The sequence below is a fragment of the Pseudopipra pipra genome, chromosome 11 (genome assembly GCF_036250125.1).
Source record: "Pseudopipra pipra isolate bDixPip1 chromosome 11, bDixPip1.hap1, whole genome shotgun sequence".
Taxonomy (NCBI): Eukaryota; Metazoa; Chordata; class Aves; order Passeriformes; family Pipridae; genus Pseudopipra; species Pseudopipra pipra.
In genome coordinates, this window is record NC_087559.1 from 12,784,404 (window position 1) to 12,799,387 (window position 14,984).

At 40.2% G+C, this 14,984-nt stretch overlaps 1 protein-coding gene across 40 annotated transcripts in view; it reads right to left on the bottom strand.

The window, feature by feature from the left end:
* Window positions 1-14,984, bottom strand: part of SLMAP (sarcolemma associated protein) — a 91,457-nt gene that overhangs the window by 76,279 nt on the left and 194 nt on the right. For all 40 annotated transcript variants that reach the window (XM_064667574.1, XM_064667572.1, XM_064667595.1 and 37 more), the window contains exon 2: window positions 13,599-14,972. In XM_064667574.1, the coding sequence (XP_064523644.1) occupies window positions 13,599-13,796 (198 nt within the window). In that variant the 5' untranslated portion in view covers window positions 13,797-14,972. The remainder of the gene's footprint in view (window positions 1-13,598; window positions 14,973-14,984) is intronic.

Genomic DNA, 14,984 nt, shown 5'->3' on the forward strand with positions numbered 1-14,984 from the left:
CAGAACACAGGAAATCAATAAAAAGCTTTGTTACCTTAAGTGATAACTTTAGCATTTACAATCATTTTTCAACAGCGGAGAACTGCTCTTCAGGCACCTGAGCTTAGTGGCACAATTCAGAAAGGAGAAGTAGTAGCAAGTAGTAGCAATACATGTTTCCTGTTTTTCTTTTTTTTTTCTTTTAAAAAAAGGGCAACTTGCAGTCTGAAGTGTGTAATCATGGTTTCAACTGTTCTTCAGTTTCAATATTCCCCTTGGCATTGCTTGATCCACTTGCAACACTGATCCCCTCGTCTCTACCTCATAGAATTCCCAGAGTAAACTCCAGTACCTTCACTGCTCATTGCTCTTCTCACCCGACCCTTTATCCCCAGTTCTGCACAGTGCTTTGTGCCTCAGTGCTGACAAGCAGCTCACCTTGACAGTTCTCCCACCAGACCATACAGATGTGCCTCCTGCCCCCCACAGCACCTGAGCACCTGCAGAGCCCCTTTCCACATGGCCACCAGGCTCAAATCAGAGCAACCGACCTCAACAACCGGCTCCTTGTTTTTAAAAGGAATGAGACACAGAAAAAAGTTTCTTCCAGCCTTTCATCACACTTCCCTTTCACCTAATTTTCCTCTCTCCGGTCCCTAAAACCACTTATGTCTGGGTGCTCCATCACCACGTGACACTTACTTCAAAGTCACATGGACAAAAGATAGGAGGAATGCAAGGTGCACTAAGAGGGAATGCTCCCACATGCTGTTCTTGCCTTGCAGAAAGGGACAGCAGCAAGGGGAAGGTGGCAGCTGGGATTACAGTGACTTCCAGCCTTACAGACTCGAGTGGGGAAGGGCTGTGCAAAAACAGTCAGGCAACTCTTCATAAAAACTTGGAATTCTTTTCCTCCCAAAGAGTGGAAGGAAGACAGCACCAACATTATAGAGCATAAGGGAGCTGAAGTCTAAAGTCTAGCCTAGCTTCAAGAGTGGCCCAAGTGTGAGAGTCAACGTGCGAAGGACAGGATAGATGAAGGACCAGTTATGCACAAGGGCTCACCTGACATGTGACAACTGGTTCAGAAATATTCTGTGCACACACAACCTTTTCTGCCACAGATTTCTTCTTATTTCTTCAGCTTTGTCAAACACCTTGCTTAGAATCGGTAATTTGCAGAACATTTTTTCGCCTTCTCAATAGGAAAAATAAAGGAAAACTGAATTCCACATTCTGAAGGATCGTATTTTCTAATGGTAATATATGAACATTACAAATGAAATGCAATGTTTATATTACATTTCCACGATCCACAAAGAAACACAATACACAGAGGCACTCGCTGCTACATAGGATTTAGGTCCCAGGAGGATCAGATAAATCAAACAAGGAACACCCCACTCTGATGCTGGGATTCATTGTGCTTTTTTGCTGCCTACTCCATTTCACTCTTCAATTAGCCTTCAATTAGTTCAATTAGATTACCTCTCTAATGCTGGTGAGAGCATCTTGCTCCAAAGTGTTATGTCCCACATTTTCAGAAACCCGTCATATATTTTGGATTTTGGACATTGGACTGGACATTGCAGAACAAGCTGACAAGATTTTGTTCCACGCTATTTGCTTCAGCAGTTTTGTCAAGAGAACCAGAAAGCACAAAGGAACACAGAAATTGGTGGTGAAAAAAGTACCTTTTGAATTGGAACAAACATCTGTCAAAGAATAGAACTGAAACCGAAAAGCATGATTTCTCTCTGAATTGCAGTTCTGAGTTTTGCAGAAAATAGCAAAGATTCCACATTCCAGCACAGTTTTCATAATGCAATTGCTCATTAGCACTGTGGGAAGACGCAAGACGTGCAGCCTGCTTGCTACAGGACATCTTTAACAATTCTTCCCAAACATAATATCAACATATCTGAAAAAAAAACCTGTTAACAGTATTTTATAAAGAAGAGTCATCCATGTCTATTCTCCAGAATTTGAAGCTCTAATACTTGAAAAAAACCAAACGACCCAAGTATTTAAATTATAATGTTCTCAAAACTTGTAAGTTTGGCCTCATACACTATTAGCATGTTAAACAAATATGTTAGTTATCATAATTCCGACATTTAAATGATAATACCCTTACTATGCCTAAAGTGTAGACAGGTATCTAAGTGTTTTACACTTGAAACAAGCTGCATTTAACTGAATTTACCACTTGTGATTATATAAAATAAATATACAAGACATTCCTCCCATCATAATTTTTCCTCAAGCAAGGTCATAGAGCTCTTTCTCAAGGCTTGTTTATCAAAGCAGATAAACTTTCTCCTTCTTAAGATGCCAGCAAACAACACTCATACTTCAAAGGCTGCATTAAAAAGGCAAGCTCTAGTACAGCTCATACTCTTTCAAATGCTCAGAAATACAATGCATCAGGGAAATAAGGAGCTCATCTGCACCAGCCTAAGCTCACACAGCATGTGCATAAACCAAAAAAAACCCTTGCTAAGATGTCAAAAAGGCCCTCAGACCTGCTCACAGACATCACTGAAAAATGTGCACTCCTGGCCAGCTGTATGTACAAATGCAGTGCATCTGACACCCATCTGATTTTGGGGTAATTTATCACTGGTGTTCTTCTCTTTCACTGAAATGAGACATTTCATCAAGAATTATTAAAAGTACTGACAGAAATTCTATTGCTTTAGAATAATTAATAAATAATACTAATAACAACTAATTTAGTACTGAACGAGTGCAATGAAGTTAAAAAAAAGACCATGAAAGGAACAATGATGGGGGGGGGGAGAAAAACAAAACAAACAACAACTGGAAGATGCTCCATCCCTGGAAGTGTTCAAGGCCAGGCTGGATGGGGCTCTGAGCAACCTGGAAGGTGTCCCTGCCCATGGCAGGGGGTTGGAAGGAAATAATCTTTAAGGTCCCTTTCAACTCAGGCCATTCTACGATTCTGTGATCAGCAGCAGGTTGGTCCTGTCCATTCACTGCATCATCTCCAGCTTTATGGAAAGGAAACCCCAGAGCAGGAATTATATGGGTCAAAAAATCATAACAGCAAAGAATGTCCACAAGTATAAGCAAGCACTTACTATTTCTTAAATCTTTCTATTGTGTGAAAAGTTTTGTTCTGGATAAGAAAGAAAAGTCTCCACTCAGCTTTGCTCACCTGTATAAAAACTGTCTGAGGCAATACTTAAAGCAGAACTGTATAACATACTTGCTAGACTTAATTTGAGGCACAACATCAGCAAGCAGATCCAGTCACTCAAATAATGTTACAAGATTACAGGTACCCTAATATTAGACTCAAAACTACATCTACATAAGAGGTTTTAAAGGATCTTACAAAGCAATTATTTTTGTAAATCTTTTGGAAATACAAAACAGCAATTATAAAAGGAGATGCGTACAACTATGAAACACACCAAAGAGAGGACAAGTTACAGATCTCAAAATAAAGAGCAGTCATCAAGATCCTTTAATATTAGTTTATAAAACTTAGATTGTCATCTAAAATTTATCCAGCAACACTTATCCTGGGAACGCTCAACATAAAGCTGTGTGGGAAAGCAACAAAGGAAAATGAGCACACTTGCATTTGATAACTAGACCAAAAAAACCCTCTTACCTGCACATCTGCATCCAAAATTGTTCAACTGCAGGCACATTTACACTGACCTGTGAAGCAGGCAAAATCCCAGAACAGGGTGACCTGAAGAGCCCCCAGGAATGCAATCTGGATGTCCCAGAGTGGCTCAGAGAAAGTAGGACAGCTGTGCTGGTGCACTGTTTTGCCAAACTAACCCTTCCCAAGCCCACTGTTGGAACATGGGGTCACAGAATGTCAACCTGCAGCTAAAATGTAGATCTGCATGGAATTTACCAGGAGGCAACATCCTGCAAAGGGATGGCTGTGCAATCCCTGCTGCTCTGGGGCGGTGAGGCAGCACGTGTACACAGATCCCAAAACAAACCAGGAGTTTGGAAAGAAAGGCTGTCCTTGTGTGCCCGTGCAATGCACTTGTTCAAGTACAAAAACCTCCAAAACCTCCCTTCTGTTTACATGGAAGTTAAAAGTTAGCCAAACACAGCATACGTACTTTCAACTTCCAAATGAACAGTCAGGTTCATAAACATAACTAAGGATCAGGATGACACTGTGGGCAAAGAGCATCAACAGACTGAGAACATTCACATGCCTTTCTATGGTATAGGTAACGTATTATTAGTATAAATAGCAGTTCTCCCTTTAATCACATAGCAAGCCCTCTGTTCATAGACCAAATCACTGGCCTTCACTGTCACAAACAGTACTTATATACCTACCAAAGCTCTGCTTAAACAGCACAACCAGGAACTTTACCTAATCTCAACCAGCTACAGGGATTCCAAAAACAAATATGCCCCCTCTATGACAATCTGTATTCCTGGCTTTCTCTAACAAGTGTTGGAATATGCAGTCTAGGAAAAGTCCTCAAAGAGGAAGACAGAAAAAAAAATTTCCCCTTTGAGTTCTTAAAAAGGAAGTAGTGGTTGACAGCTACAAGTGAAAGTGTTGTATTATTTCCACCCTTATGGAATTAGGGGTGGAACTAGGAACATTATTATGTCTTTCATTTAGTGCTTCTTTTCCTCCAGAAATTCTTTTAACATTTAGCTGACACATTTTGATGTAACTTTAAGTTACACTATAAAAGAAATACTCCAGATATTTCATAATACTCACTTCTATCTATACATACACACACTGAAACTTAGAACATAATTTAAGACGAACAACACAGGTTAACCCACCTAGGAAATATCTCTGACAGTGACCTCAGAAGCTTATTTGCTGGTAGGGGTTCATTTGCACCCAAAATCCTATCCCAAGTCCAAAAGTAACCTGAGCTGCTTAGACCTGCTGTAGAACTGCAGACTGGACTGGATGACCTCCTGAGGTTCACACCAACTTTAGTTCTTCCAACAGTTCATCCATATCATAGAATGTGCTTTTCTTGTTCACAGTATTGTAACTTCCCTCAAAGTAGATACCACCCTAACTACTCAACGACTCAGAATTCTAGAATCCACAGAAACAAAAGAAATTTCATTAAACTTATTCCTTGTCCTTTAAAAATATATGTTAATATTGACATAACCTTAAAAATCCTCTGGTATACAGCAAGAGGAATCCCTGTAATGATTGCAAGAAAACAACAAGGAGTTGCAATTACCTACAGAGACCAAAGACCTCCAAAAAATAACTTGGCTGCAGAAGGGATTCTTTCACAATCAGATATAAAAAGCAAAGCTTTTTTTTAATAAGAAAGTTAAAAACGTGAAGAATTACAAACAATTCATTATGCCTCCTGAAAGCTTTCATATCCTTCAAGCACTTGGAAACAGCACGTGTAAATGCAAACATCAGCAACACGAGAATAAAATCACAAGTAATACTACAGAAACTGATTTGCAATTCTATTGCCCATAAGTTCAGGCAACTATTACAGCTAACAACAACAACACCAAAATAAAAACGAGAGGATGACAGTTAATTGTACTGGGAGTTACTGGGAAAGGTCATCAGAAATTTAAAAGGCAAAAAGGTAGGCAGGTTAAAAGCCCAGCTTTGCAAAACCAAGAGATCTGACTTCTGGCTTCTAACCTACACAATTAAGCATTACACTTCAAGAAAAGCAATTAAAAACCCAGAAGGCAAGGCATAATGATCAAACTCGGTTGGGGTGCGGTTAAACCTCTTACAGAACATTAACAATATTGCATCAAACACTAAGTTTTAGAAAAACTTACGTTTAAACTTAATCTTGCTCAACTTCCAGAAAAGGAACAACTTTGGAAAAGTGCCAGGTAAGAGCAAAAACTGCCTATCAGATAAGGCTAATGGCATATACAAATAGCAGCAGCCAGTACCAAATGTCTTCAAAAGAACTTGCTGTACAAATATCTGGCCCATAACAGAGCTTTACATCTCGGATTTGAAACATAAGCATTTCTATTCCTTTCTATTTCTTCCTTTAAAAAGGTTATTACTCAATGCAGTTAACAAGCACCCACAGCTTTTGCATCTTAAGCCCTTGCATTAATTTTATTTTTATGGAAGAAATATTTCAACTGCAATTACGAAAATATACAGCACTAATAACTTTGTTCTTAGTTTTCTATTCAATAGCCTCTTAACACAAGAACAGAAGGTCACTTGTCTGCTCTTATATGGTTTATATATTATCTGATACCTTGCATGGTTCCTATATTGAACTTCCTGTCAACAATATTTCCAGCATATTTGAATTATTATGTGAAGACTAAAACTGAACAAGATGTTCCTATTGGGGACAAACTTGCTTAAATAGTAGCACAATACTGTCAATATTTTTGTATTTAGTTACAAGTTCTCACTATTTTACACTATTAGGACGTTTGCAATTGAGTCCATCTCACTGCCAATTCTTCACTCTCTCCCATGGTTGGTTAATGTTATTTTATAAACTAAAAGGTCTACCAATAGCAGCTATTTCCCTCCACTACACACCACAGTTCAACTATCAATACTGAAATGTTCCTTAGTTCTGCAAAGATACTATAAATTCCTCATGCCCTAAACTACCCTTGACTAATCCCAGTATTTTTTATGTTTATTTCTTATGTTAACTTTTTACAAAAGAAAAAAAGGTCAAACTACTGCTAGCAATTTCTGTGTTTTTCCACTCAACTACAGTGTTACTATAGGATTTTGGACTTTCTATTATAAGCCTGCTGGAAGTTCATCATTTATTTATACTTTCTCAGGACTGAAATAAACTAAGACATTGCTCAATCATACAAGTCTGGTACAATACAACACAGAAATTGTATCCAATTAATTGTCTGGCTCCACCACAGTGATTTTCCTTCTCATAAAGGAAACTCTTCTGGGCTGCTGGCAGACAGATATGTCTTCTTGCAGGGGATTAAGATGGTACAGTCCAATTTATCTCTCTGCCTGATGTTCCCACTCCTAAAGCAGACTGAAAAAACACTTGTCTATATTCAACCAAAATGTGACAATGCTGCAAAGCTTTCTTCCAACAATTCTGCCACAAGCAGAAACATTTCTGGAAAGCAACATTGGGAACGTTAATGCATTGACACAGCAAGATCTAACAAAACTCAGAGCCCTTGGATAATCCAAATTCTCTCGGCAAGTGAGCAACGTTAACAGGAAGCAAGTATTGATGTGAGTCAAAAGAAAATCCAGAGACAACAAACAATTGTATAATTTAGCAGCAATAGGCTGTAAAATTGGTGGCTATAGAGATGGAGACAGCATTCTTCCTTCCTATTCACTGGCCAGGTTCCACGAACAATAATCATTTTCACTTTACATTATCTATTAAAAGAAATTACAAAACCCAAAATGCAACAAAACAGCTGAGTCTTTAGCAGCACATTTTGCTGAATTCTAGCTAGATCAGATTCAAATCAACCCAACCAAAGCAGCCCACTGACACAGACACTCCTCACCCACATGGCCTTTACAGCATACATAAATTCAATTACTTTAATTAGATAAATAAGCAACAGAAACTGTTCAAATCCAGCAAGAAAAATGAGAAGGCAAAGCCAAATCAAAGTATTCCTCCAACGCAACGTAAATCCACCTGCAAATGACCAATGGATTGCTGCAACTAGCACAGGAAAAAGTAAATGTCAAGAACAACTTTGATTATATAAAATAGGAAAGCAAGGTTTTACATTTATAAGCCTGGGACAAGGACCATCCTATTAGAGATCTAAGGAAAACACATTTACTGGCCTTCATGCCTACTAAGTAACCTGATTCATTTGAGGTTTGTAAAAATTCATTGCAAATACAAAAGGGATTTTTATTTGTTTTTAAAACCTAATCAATGTGTTGGTGTTCCTGGCTCAGGATAGATGCATCATGACTGCAATGGATCAGCTCCAAGAATTACAGTATTAGCTCTGCAGCAGTGGCTCTAGATGGTATCTCTGCAGGGAAATCCTTGTCAGCACTGACTTACCTCTACTATAAATGGCCGCCCGCACTCCTACACCAGCTTCTAAAAGTATGGTGCTGAAGTTTGTCAAAAGTGAGACTCTCTACCCCATAACATTCTTATGATCACATCAGCATAAAATTAGATAGTTCACTCAGGGTGAAAAGCACTTACATAAAAATATTAACAGGTGTATGTAAGGGCTGCCTGACATCACCCTCTTACCAAAAGCATCCACACACTGGAGTTTCACCTCTGTGCCTTAGAGCAGATCCCAGGGTAGTCCCCCAGGGCACTTGGAACAAACATTCAATGTTTGGAAGATAAAGTGTCTCCACTGCAGACTGTAAGGACACAGCAACATCAAGAGTACTGAAAAATAAAACATCTGTTCATCTCTCAAAGGACAACAATCCTAACAGAAAGCTGAAAAGATGCAGTAGAGGAAAAAATAAATAACGGACATGGTATTTACCAAAATAAATGCTACTGATACATGAGAAATTAAACACCCCTTGCACAAACCAACACTAAATAGGCCCGAGTATCATAAAGAAATCTCCACTGGAAGCAGCGGGAAAAAAAAATCTCCCACAAAAATCCTGCAACTCTAAATACCATTTTTCATACCCCACTTAATTTTTAAGACAGATTTATTAAAATACTTCTGAACAAATAGGATATCCAGAGATGTTCTATAATTCTGGGCTATTGCCAAATTCTTGATATCCACAAAACATTCTATGTAATGTTAAGTGAAAAACATATTTCTTTTTTACACATTCTTTCTTCTTCCTTTCATGATCAATATACTTTTATCCTTAGTACAACACACCACAAAGAGATCATCCAGCGTTTCAACTCCTGTTTATTAATGTATTTCTTGCACTGGTGGTCCAGAATGAGATGCAGTATCCTAGATAGGGTCTAATAAGCTGGAAGGGGTTCTTCCTTTCCACATGCAGACTTCACATTTGTCCTTGTTCAGGCTCCTCTCTGCCCATTCCTCCAGCAAGGTCAGGTCCCTCTGGAGGGCAGCTGTGCCCTTGAGCATATCAACTCACTCCCCATCACACCAACAGATATGGTGTCACCTTCAAACACAACTAAACTTCACTGTGTCCCCCAGGTCATTGATAATAACATTGAACAGGACAGCTCATAGCACTGACCCTGTGGCATCCTGCTCGTCCCCAACACCCCATCCCATCCCCACCGTGGAGCCCCATCCCAAACCAGTTCTGTTTCACTCCTCAAGTTGCTCGTACACCCAGACTGCAGTGTCCAAACTCAGACAGGCCACTGTGGGGAAGAGCCAAGAGCCCTGCTAAAGGCAAGGTACAGTGTGCCCTGCTCTGTCCTGCCCACAAAATGAGTCATTTTATCACACAGTGCAATTGGACTCAGCAGGCCATGATTTACCCCTGTCAACTCTACACTGACTACTACCAGACCATCTTATTCATGTGCCCAGAAAAGTGTTCCACAACTTGTTCCATGATTTTCTCAGGGACTCAAAGCAAATTAGCCAGTCTGTAATTCCCTGGCTGTACCTTTGGGGTGATTGCTTTGAGGTGTTGGGTTTTGGGTTGGTTAGTTGTGTTTGGTTTGTTGAGGTTTGGGATTTTTTGGTTGGTTATCTTGTGTTGTTTGGAAGTTTTTTGTTTGGTGGAGGTTTTTTAGGGGGTGGGGAGGGTTGTTTGTGTTTGTTTTCTTTAAAGAGGGTGCTACCTGCAGGAAGTATTCTGTAACATTTTTATCTCACATATTGTAAGTCTAGAAGCCATAAAGCACAGCCTTCATAAATCTCCTTTACTATTATGTGGACTATGGCTTCCAATATACTAGTTAGTGTGTCTGTCACGAAGATACTATGAATGTGCTCAATTCAACTCATATCCACTTTGAATTAAACAAAAGCAGTAGTATTGGATACCATTAACAGAGAAACTTGTGACTATACATATTTTTTTTAAGTTATTAAAAACGACCAGTTACTTGGAGTCCTTTTGATCTAAGAAAATATTTTTCACACAGTTTCACAGAGCCTTTGGTAAACTGCAGCAATGAATTCCCTATAAAAGGTACTTATAATAGCAAGTCACAAGAACACTTTTCTGGGCACTGAATAATTCCAATTTTTGAAAGCCTGGATATCTGTTGGAAGCTTCACGTTTCTTCTAAAAGCTTCTACCACATCTGTCAGAAGCATTTCAGCCTGGGAGAAGTCACATACAAATTCTCCAGGGTTTTCCACTTGCTTATTTTTAAAAATGGAAACAAAACCGAAAAAAACCCAACAACTTTAAGACTATTTCAGTTTAGGAATTTGAAAGAGTTTCTTCCTATATGCAGTGATATAAGCTGAGCAAACAGATTTACATTTTCTGAACTATAGCCCACTTTTCCTTTTGCTTTGATTCACACTTTTGGGAACACTCCATGCTCAGCACAACATCTACTTCCTACATATCTAGTGACTCACTTTTTCAGGCATCTCTACAAACCCCAGATTGATTAACTTGTAATTACTAAAAAAAAATGAAATAAAAATTAATTCTAAGCATAATCTTCTAATGTTATCACTGTATGAAAAATTTACAAGAGGTTATTGTGCTCTACCTACAAACAAAAGCAAAAAGAGGCATTTCACTGGTTGTCTATAGAAGTATTACTAAGCACAGAAAAAGTCCAAGTACAGATAATCCCACCACCAACTCCTCCCACCTTCATCTTACACACATTTAAGCTCAGATATTATGTTAAAAACACTTTAAAAAGCAAATCCAAATTTAAATATCTGCTTTTAATTGCTATTTACTGGTGATCCTGAAAACCCATCCTACTTTCATCCTTAATAATGCTGGTGTTACATAGACATTATCTCCTTGGGCACATAACTTTTTCCATGCATAATTGAAGTGCCTTTATACAAAGTAAACATTGACATCTTTCAACTGTAAGTAAAATGTCATCTTCAACTTGGTCTACTTATGTGACACACTTCAAATTATGCCTACCTCTGCCTCAGAAAAAACAGTGTAGTTTCCTTACCACTGTTTACTTTGGGTTCTACCCCTCTTTACAGATTATGCCGATAAAATTGTTTACAGACCACGTAATAAACAGGATCACTCACATGATTCACTAAAATAAACTCCAAATCCTCAGAGAAAAAAAAAGACTATTGGAGTATAACTGAAAGGCAGCTCAAGAGGCAGCACAGACTGGACCGAGTGACTGGGAATGCCAGAAACTGGTATGGCCAAAGTCCACAACTAATGAAACTGCAGTTCCAGATCATTCACCAACCATTTTGAATTATTCTCTCTGCTACTAAATTAACATTTCAATGTCTTTTATCTTTCAAAAAACCCAGAATTGATAAAAGTCCTATATATAAGCTTCTAAAAAATGTTTACAAATACCGTGACAATTTGTGCAAGTTTAAATTTAGGTCATTGATAGGATAATGACAGTTTCCTAAATGAGATGTGCCTATTAGCAGTTCTGTAAACAATGATAAGGTATGTTCCTGCATGTAAATGTTCTGGCATAGTTTTATGGTTTTGTTTGTATTTTGAAAACACCACAGAATTCTTTAAAGTGGTTCTTGTGATTCAGGATCAAGCCTGTATTTATCAATATCTTCCACCTGGCTTTTCATAACAGCATTTGATATCCATTATCTCTAACAATGCATTTACCCCTCTCCTCCAGCTATCTCACAATTTATCATTCAGATACTCTACCAGATGAAAAACCAGACCATATTGCCAAGAAACATAGACAGAATCTGAAGTTCTCCACACTGCTGTACCAATGCTTTAAAAAACCTTTTACAGCACCACCACATCTAACATGCAACACTCACAGGATTGGATCCCTATCCATGATCCCAAACTCACTCTTCAGCTGACCACTATGGCTACAGATCTCCACCTGGGCAATTTTAGCAGACTCCCATCACATCTTCACATGGAATCTCAAGAACTATCACATATCATCCTCTTACTTCCTACTGCCAAGCTGCTACTTTAAAACAGACAGATAAAATGAATAAGCATATAAATGTTTGACCTATATTAGAAAAGCCAAAGCTAACTGAAATTTAAAAACAAACCAAAAAACCCACAGCTGATAGTCCTTGAAGCTTGTCTCTAAGTCAGCAGACACTCAGTGCTTTGCCAAGTTAACCATCTTAAATATGGCTGGACTATTTGTAAACATAATAGAGCTCGGAGGGGGGTGTCTTAAAATCTTTCTTAGTCATGAGAAATGTTAATAAAAAGCTATATGCACAACATTTCTAATTTAAAGACAGCACAATAAATTGGAGCATTTTACTTTGTTGAGTCAAAGGAAATGTTAAAAACTAAGCTTAAACTGAAAGTATTTCAAGCACCTAAGCTTTCAAGAGTCCAAGAATGCACATGACACACACAGCAGAGCCAAAGCAATATGCTTAATGAAACACTTCATACAGATAGCAGTTTGCACAATTACCTGCAGGTAACTTGAAAGCCATGCCATAACCCAGCCTTAAGAAATTAAATGCTTGTCTTGTCCCATCATGCCCAAGGATTGCATAACACGGGATAGTTAACAATGGAAGGTTTACGAACTTTGACTGCCTTGTACTGCTCCTCATGCTGTGTCATATTACTACAAAACCTGAATTACAGACCACATTATTCTTAAAATCCAGAGCTATACTGACTGCATTTCATAGAAGGGCATAGTGTGAAGTTAACAATCAGCTGATTTAGAGCACATAAAGTTCTAGGGTGTAACATGAATATATTCGGAAAAAAATACAGCGCTGAGGAACTGAAGTCTGCACTTTGTTCTTTTCTTGCTGGATATTTAAAATTAACTTGACAGTTATTAAGTAAAACAACTTTACTTGTCCCAGTTCAATCCCTAGTGGACAAAACACGCACTACAGAACCCCTCAATTTCACTTAACAAGATCGCCAGCCTTGGGAGAGGAACAGTGAAGGCAACACAGGATATATTTTAAAACCATTTTCACTATCAACGAGAAAATACACCTTGTATGCCACTTGTTACACTCCTGCTGCCAGCAACAAAAACTTCTAGCAGACCCAAACAAAATACTCTATAAAATTTCAATAGGACAAGTAGGAACAGTGAGCGTGCCAAACACAATGGGTTTTTTTAAATCCATTTTTTGACACTCCTCACAATGAGATTTATTTACACGCTCAAATAAAACGGTAATTTCTCAGCATTTGAACAAATGGTATTACACCATTATATTGATACAAGCCTGTGCCTTCACATTTCTATGACTCACCCGAAAATCACCTACTTCCAGCAATGAATAATACACCTGCAAGTTTTTCAGTACTTATCACCATTTTCAACTGTTAGTTTTACACACTTTTAATAATATTTAAAGTTTCTGCTTAGTCAGAAATCACCAACTTACCTGAAAAGTAATCATTTTAACACAAACCTTACTCCTTCCACGTGCAGCCGTATTTATCACCGCAAAACCAGGGTGATCCGCAGCCTAGAGGGACTTGCTGAAGCCAACGTGCAGCTCAGTACATTTTTAAAGAAAGAAAAACATCTTACCTTGCCTGTCTTGTGATCAAACCAGACAAGAGCATGGTTCCTGGAGAGCACCTTGCAGTCAAACGTGGCGTTGTTCTGGGCTGGCCGGCAGCGAGCCACGGAGCGGCCGATCTTGACGGGCTCGTCCAGGTAGACATGACGCTCCTGAAACGGATGAGAGTTCGGGCGGCAAGTGAAGATGGCCAAGGCTGAAGGCATCGAGGACAGATTGCTGGTTGCCACACCAACCAGAGACGAAGAGAGCCTCCTCTGATGCAGACTGTCCTCCACGATTTTTAACGCACCTCCGCAGCAACTTTATATTAAAGCAGGACAAATATTATCGTATGAGAGGCCTAACAACTCATTGTTTCAGTGTGTAAACTAATTCTGGCAATAATCCAGTGAAAAAGCCCCATTATGTCTTTAATAATATCAGCAGTGGCCCAAGAAAAGTCTAAAATGGACAACTTTCAATCCATCCTCCTCTGGAAGAATAGGAACAAGCATCTGATTCCTTCAGAGAGAAGCAAAGGCCCCTTGAAAGAAGGATATAATGTCTTAAATCCAAGTAGATGAGTCATACAAGTACTTTTGTTTGTAACCTCAACTGCCTTCTTTCCCCTCCCCTTCCGTAAACAACACTGACCAAAAGTCTGACCAATGCAACATGGAAGCAAGGAAAGGTTTAGGGAAGGGGTTGAAGGAGAAGAATTAGTGTCCTCTCTCACAGAGCACAGATCGGGAGCTGGAAGGTGAATACGAAGCCCTCAGTCCACAACAGGGATCTAGCTGCTTCACACGGCAATCCGCATTTCACCATCTTCGTGAATTAAACCACGGCAGAATAGGTGGTCCTCGATTTGGGATGGGGTGCGAGAGATACACTGTTTTCCTCCCCTGCACCAGATAAAGCCGAACTGGTCTACAGCGTCTGGCAGCCGCTCAGATAAGGAACTTGATAAGGCACGGAGAGGGCTCCCAACTCTCCTTCTCCCGGGGACAAACCAGCGCGTGGGAAGGGTCCTCGGGGCCGGCCTGCGAGGTGCGCTGACAGGTCGCTCCCCGGCGGTGGCTCTGGCGGCGGCAGGGCCGGCGTCCGTCCGTCCGTCCGTCCGTCCCTCGGCGGCGGCGGCGGTGCCGGGGCGGGCGGGCAGGGGCTGCCCCGGGCAGTGCCCGCCAGGAGCCCCCGGCGCGGCGGCGGCGGCTCCGCTCAGCCCCTCCGCAGGTGGCTGCGCATGAGGCGGGCCCGCTGCGCACCCCCGCGCTCTCCGCCCGCCCAGCGCCGCTCCGCTGCCCCGGTGGCGGGAGAGGCCTGGCGGCCGGGCCCGGGCGCTCCCGCTCGGTCGCTCCTGCCGCTCAGGCGGCCGCCGACCGCGGGAACTTTCCTCCGACCTGTGGGGCCGA